This window comes from Triticum urartu, chromosome 2, assembly GCF_003073215.2.
Source record: "Triticum urartu cultivar G1812 chromosome 2, Tu2.1, whole genome shotgun sequence".
Classification (NCBI taxonomy): Eukaryota; Viridiplantae; Streptophyta; class Magnoliopsida; order Poales; family Poaceae; genus Triticum; species Triticum urartu.
The window spans coordinates 382,709,435-382,716,039 of NC_053023.1; the positions used below are offsets into that span (position 1 = coordinate 382,709,435).

At 47.2% G+C, this 6,605-nt stretch overlaps 1 protein-coding gene across 1 annotated transcript; it reads left to right on the plus strand.

Annotated features, from left to right (window-relative positions):
* The first annotated feature begins 1,511 nt into the window (after window positions 1-1,511).
* On the plus strand, window positions 1,512-5,770 carry LOC125537431 (ferredoxin--NADP reductase, embryo isozyme, chloroplastic-like). The gene is made up of 6 exons (XM_048700746.1): window positions 1,512-1,708; window positions 1,802-1,864; window positions 2,793-3,122; window positions 4,357-4,576; window positions 4,927-5,167; window positions 5,357-5,770. Exons 1-6 carry the CDS (start codon window positions 1,685-1,687, stop codon window positions 5,613-5,615), a joined length of 1,137 nt encoding a protein of 378 aa, XP_048556703.1. The 5' UTR covers window positions 1,512-1,684; the 3' UTR covers window positions 5,616-5,770.
* The last annotated feature ends 835 nt before the right edge of the window (window positions 5,771-6,605 follow it).

Consider the following 6,605-nt stretch of genomic DNA (forward strand, 5'->3'; position numbering starts at 1 on the left):
TAATTTATGACGACGGGCCCACGTGGTCAGCGACGGCGCTCATCTTTTTTTAAGCCGACCGTGCAGCGGGGCCGTCCTCATCTGCCCATCTTGCTCCCTCGTCGCCGGCAAACCCTAGCCACTACAACCACAGCGACGATGGGCCTCTTCTCCGGCGTCAGCGGCAGCAAGGCCAAGGGCAAATCCCCGCCACCCCTTTTCTCTCCGAGTTCCTCCCACCCCCGCCGGCGCCTCGCCGGCAGAGGCAGCACGTCAGCGTGCCCGTGTACCAGGCGGAGTGGCACTGGAAGAACCGCCAGTCTCTGCCGTATCCGAACGTGACGCTGCCGCACGACTGGCATCTGGATCCAGATAGGATCCCAGTGCCGGCGGCGCCGCGGTCGGCTCGTGCTCACGCGAAGGAGGTGCGGCGCCGGCGGGCGCTGCTGGCACCGGAGCAGCGCCTCGACAATTCCTACACAACCGACTCGCCCAACTGGACGAAGTGGTTCGCCTTCGAGCATGAGGAGGCGAGGTGACGGGGCGTGCGCGAGGTCGACCAGAGGCCAACGCTGCTGGTCGTCCGCGAGGAGGACCAGGCGGCCCTTGCGGCCGTCTACCGGGAGAGCGAGGAGGACGAGCGGCGCAGAGCGGAGGCGGCGGAGGCGGAAGAGGAGGCCCACTACAAGGCGGCAATGGCGCAGGCCCTTGCCCTCTCCGCGGCGGGCGACAACGTGGTGCCGCCGTTGGCCCTGCCGTCCCCCATCAAGCCGGAGCCGCTGCCGGAGCCTGAGCCCGAGCCCATCGCACGCTTCTCCTGAAATGGAGTGGTGCGCGAGTGGGTGTCCGCGCCACCGGTTTGGCTGGGGGCGACGCCGGCGCAGGAACAGGCCTACCTCGAGATGTGGCGCCAGCGCCGGCTGGCAGAGGAGCACCGTCAAGGCGAGTACGAGGAGATGCTCGAGCGCGACCTCGAGGAGGAGGCGCGCCAGGCCGCGGCTGCACAGGCGGCCGCACAGCCCCCCCGCCCGGGCACTGCCTGCGCCGGCACAGCCCGACATGGCGGCGCTCTGGAACACGGCGTTCGCCTGGGCCGGGCCGGCGCCGACGCTCATCGATCTCACGGACTCCGAGGACGCCGCCGCCGCCGCCTAGGGCAGCACGCCGCCTCGTAGTTTAGGCTGTTTTTATTTTTTTAATGCAAATGTGGACGCGTGGACTCTCGCCGGCCTTCGTGGCCGGCTTTAATGTTTAATTAATGATGTTTCTCTTTTTTTAAATATGCATGCGTTCATCTTTTTAGTGCCGTCAAAATGGGTCTTAGGCCAGCGTTGGGCGCAGGCGCCGACCCAAATACGGAAGCGGGCATCCGTGTCCGTCTGGCCGACCCAAACGGACAAAAAACAGACGAAATCACCGTCCGTTTGGGTCGATCCGTTGGAGTTGCTCTTAAAGTTGTTTTTTTAATAATAATATGTTTAACATAAGGTGCACCGTGCTCTAAAAATTCACTCTCGGCGACGATGAAACTGTGGTACGCAGTGCGGAACAGAACAAAGTTGCCATTCACCCCGATAGCGGCCTCTGCTTCTCTACTCTTCTCCTAACTTCCACACTCGTGTCCCTTTCTTTCCTCCCCGTCGCTTCCGCAGATCAAAATTCAAAACCCTAGCGAACTCCTCCGCAAGCACGTGATCGACCGGCCATGGCTTCCGCCCTCGGAGCCCAGGTACGCGCGCTCTTGTCTTACACCCTCCGCGTGCGCGCGGTTTCCCCGTTCGCTGTGCCCCTAAGCTTCGCCTGCTTTCCTGGTGCCTTGTAGGTGGCTGCCGTGGCGCCGATTGGTTCGGATGGTCGCCACTACAGGAGTTGTTCTTCGCTCAAGGTGCGTGGTTAGTCTGAACTGTCTGAGGTTTAATGTTGCTCCCGTTCGGGTGGTATCGATGAGGAATCTCATAGTTCTATCTGCGTTGGCACTGTAGAATAATACAGTAGTTCCGAAAGGCAAAATTCTAAGGGCACATCTAGATGTGCTCTAGTTATTGCACATCTAAGGGAGTGAATCAAGCATAAAGAGAAAAAGAAAAAAGGAAAGAAAATATTCACACGAATCTCAATGTAAGATCAATGACATATGACTTAGATGTGCAATACTTATGGCACATCTAGATGTGCTTTAGCAAAACTGAAATTTCTAAACTTTGCTAAGTACGTTTTTTTGGAAACCAGCAGATAGAGCACTCTGCTAGTTGAACTGTTGAGGGATTTGAAGCGAAATGCGTGATTGCCAGCAGCTCTATGCGGCTTAGAGTTTTCTCGATCATATCTTTGCCTGACTTAGTTGGCATCTCCATTGCTTACTTTGCAACTACCACTCAGCATTGGAGAGTTACTGCTAAACAGATGTCAGTAATCAGTTACCACTTATCTGATCGATGGGATATAGGTGTTATATATTTTTAGGTTAGAGGGGATATGACTTAATTTTTTCCACACCTCGAAATGAAGTACAAATAAGATTCACACTTGGGCAATATGTGCTATATGAACTAGTGACATGCACATTTTTGTATGCCAAAGTTTCTTTTGAGAATTATTACTAAGAAATACTCACACAACATGCACATCACTTCCTTTTCGAAAACATTCCTAGGCTATAATTCTTTCATATCTCGAGGACCTAGGAATTGTTGTTGGGCTTTACAGGCAAACATTCAGTATTTGATTCTCCTTAGCTTAGGGGTTATTGGACCCTAAGTTTCTATCATCCGTAGTACTGTATTTTTGTACATGATTTACTTGTTATTGTTCAGGGTAATAACTCCCGCAATAAGTCATGGACTGGAAAATTAGCATGGGAAAACAAGACCCTGCAACCAAGACATACGAAGAAGGTCTTTTGTATGTCCGTGCAACAAGCAAGCAAAAGTAAATGTAAAGTTGCTATTAAACCTCTGGAACTGGAGAATACAAAGGAGCCACCCCTCAACTTGTACAAACCAAAGGGACCCTACACAGCCTCAATTGTCTCCGTTGAGAGAATTGTAGGTCCTAAAGCTCCTGGTGAAACATGTCACATTGTCATTGACCATGGTGGTAATGTCCCATACTGGGAAGGACAAAGTTATGGTGTCATTCCTCCAGTAAGTATCCCCTCTCCCCCCCCCCCCCCCCCCCCCCCACGCCTTATGATTGCCCAAGATAGTGTATCATTCTTGATCCTTCATACTAATATCGCTTTCACTACTTTTTCCTTTCCTTGATCGCTAATGAATGTTCATCATTAATTGTCTGCAGTTCTAGAATCCAACCCTTTGAAAAAAGAAAAAGGGCAGCCCGGTGCACGTAGCTCCTGCTTGCGCAGGGTCTGGAGAAGGGTCTGACCACTTTTGGTCTATAGTATGCAGCCTTTCCCTGCATTTCTGCAAGAGGCTGTTTCCAGGGTCTATAGCAACAGCTTTACCGCTCTGCCGGGGCTCCCCTTCAACCCTTTGAAAAAATAGTAAAAGTAAATATTAAACATAGTAAAAGTAAGTATTAAAAAGGGTCAGAAATTTAAACCATCATTTCTACATCTATAAATACACCGCGCTCCCTAATTTTGGAGCTCTCACATTCAATTGAGGTCTTCAATTTAGAATTGAGTCGCCTGATTTTGACCGGATCAATTTTTTTTATCAAGGAACTCTCTCGTTCAATTCTTTTAATCTATTAATACTCCCTAATTTTGGAGCTCCCTCATTCGATTCATGTAACCAATTTTGGATTTGGTTCATGATTTTGAATGGGTTAACGATTTTTCAAATCAATCGACAACCAAAAACATCGACATCCACAATACTAAATAAATGAAATATGGAAATTCATTTCATGTTGAATCTAATGGTACCGGTTTGATATTATGGATATTGATATATTTCTCTACAAAAAAAGGGTCAAACTTAAAGAGGTTTGACTTTTCAAAAAACCAATGCACCTTATATTTTGAAATAGTGAGAGTAGAAAAATTATGAAAACCCAACAACACCAACGACGCAGCAAAGTGCGTCCAACCCTTCTAGTATGAGAGATTCTTCATATATGTGATGTTGAATGGTGGATAAATCTGTAAATGCAAAATCTTTATTTCCGAGTCCTGGGTTGCAAAATCTGGTGTTTATGATTCTTGGGTTGCTGACAATATGACAATTGTTTTTAAAAGAAAGTATATAGATCCTTGCTGATAAAACATTTTATAAAAAGGGAAGAAACATGTTGATCATTCTTGGTGATTAGTTATCAGTAGCTAATGAGCAACTAAAGATCACTTCCCGTCTTATGTTCAATTCCTTTCGTCCCATATCTTTGTTGCTCTCTCAGCCTTTTGTGCATTTCCAGGGAGAGAACCCAAAGAAACCTGGGGCCCCAAATACCGTCCGACTCTATTCTATTGCGTCTACTAGGTATGGCGATTCTTTTGATGGAAGGACTGCTAGTCTTTGTGTGCGCCGTGCTGTTTATTATGATCCTGAAACTGGAAAAGAAGATCCTTCAAAGAAGGGTATCTGCAGTAACTTCTTGTGTGACTCAAAACCAGGTGACAAAATTCAGATCACAGGTATGCAGCCGTGTAAAAATTCTTAAATGTACATACAACGACAATTCATTGCTTGTAACTGAACCATTTTGTTTCGGAGTTATTTCAGATCATATAGAAGGTGTATTTGTATATAAACTGGTAATAGATTTGGCCGGATGGGGTTGTGGGTTTGGGGCACTCTGAAAAAGATGCACCCGTTGACCTTATCGTCTTCTGTTTTCAATTTTCACTCTAATATCATGTGGAATTTTCAATGCATAGGCTGTGAACATAGTCTATGTGTCATGCCATATACTTTATGTATGTAATGATAGGCTTTATGTACTTGAACTGGTAAGCATCTCATGATGGTTCTCGCCCATGCTCAGGCCCCTCAGGCAAAATAATGCTTCTGCCTGAGGATGACCCAAACGCAACTCATATCATGATTGGAACTGGCACGGGTGTTGCTCCTTTCCGTGGCTACCTACGTCGTATGTTCATGGAAGATGTCCCATCTTTCAAGTTTGGTGGTCTGGCTTGGCTCTTTCTTGGTGTTGCCAATACTGACAGCCTGCTCTATGACGAAGAGTTCACAAACTACCTTCAGCAGTATCCAGAAAATTTCAGGTTAAAAAGACTTTAATGCTCAACATCTAATTTCAGTTTGCCCAATGATATTGTTGTGAATGCTATGGTCCAGTTCTGTTGATTTACTTGTGTAGTTGAGAGCTCTACTATCTGGTTATATTTGTGCTTGACTTGAGTAAAGCTGACCGATTCTTGTTTGAACTGACTCAAGTTTCACGGGCTCTGCAGGTATGACAAAGCACTAAGCCGGGAGCAGAAAAACAAGAGCGGTGGCAAGATGTATGTGCAGGACAGGATCGAGGAGTACAGTGATGAAATCTTCAAGCTTTTGGATGATGGTGCACACATCTACTTCTGTGGTTTGAAGGGGATGATGCCAGGGATTCAGGACACACTCAAGAGAGTAGCTGAGCAAAGAGGTGAGAGTTGGGATCAGAAGCTGTCACAGCTGAAAAAGAACAAGCAATGGCACGTCGAGGTTTACTAGGTTACAATGGCTGAGATTGTTAATTATTGTTTCCCGGGGAGATGGAAAACAGAAAGATAAGTAGGTCATTCTCTTCCCATTGTAAAATTGTCAATATTATTCATACGCGTGTGCGTCGCATGATTAATAAAACAATGTGCAATTACGCCTGTGAAGCCCTTCCAGCTAGCTTACTCCTGTCCATTTTACATGATGAGTTGTCAAATGTAGCTTTTCCTGCTGTTTAGTAGTACATGTCACTATTTTCTTTTTGCGGGGGAGTACATGTCACTATGACGCTAAAAATATATCCAGAAGAGCAAAGGTGTAGCATCTCCCTTTATCTTTAGTGTCAAAAGGATGTTAATCCCATAATTTATGTGATTGATGCCTTAAGCCTTATCTGGCCTCTTCCGAAGCATCTACGTTCTTCAGCAGTCTTAGGGGGAAAAGTGGGGTCAGTTAGGTTCAGGTTTTTGTATTCTTCCTTTTCTCATCATTGTTTTACTTTTCCACTTGCGTTCCTGGAGATGCAAGCAGTATGACAAGCAGAAGATTCTTTGCATCATATTCCGTGTAGCTTCTTGTTTCAACTGGCGCCACTGTATCTCCTGCTGTCAGTGATCTGTAAAGGCTGTGTGCAGCTGGGAGAAACTGCAACCAACTTTGCCAACATGTTCAGGTGTTCTGGTAGTAAATTTAGGTAACGTGTACCTTTCGAGGTGTTTGGCTCGTGCTTTTGTATCGTAACCTGATTACAGCGTCAACGGATCCCGTCAAATCTTGTTAACACGGTATTAGATCCCAGCCTAGTTCAAATATGTTACCGGTCGAAATTGTCTGTAATGAAAGCCGCTGCGGTGTCTCCCTCCTCGCTATCTCCTCTGGTTAAAGCGTTTCTGCCGCCACCAGCTGTCCACATCGCCGCCCTAAACAGCTGCCACCGTCGCCGTCGTTGTATCCGCCGCCCGGCGCCGTCGCTGCAGCCGCCACTGTTGTCATTGTTGTTAG

What these genes read in the sequence shown, in the direction of transcription:
- LOC125537431 (XM_048700746.1), top strand. Translation starts at nt 1,685, where the DNA reads ATGGCTTCCGCCCTCGGAGCCCAG. An exon ending in CTTCCGCCCTCGGAGCCCAG is followed by an intron (nt 1,709 to 1,801) that starts GTACGCGCGCTC and finishes GGTGCCTTGTAG; the next exon opens with GTGGCTGCCGTGGCGCCGAT. An exon ending in GTTATGGTGTCATTCCTCCA is followed by an intron (nt 3,123 to 4,356) that starts GTAAGTATCCCC and finishes GTGCATTTCCAG; the next exon opens with GGAGAGAACCCAAAGAAACC.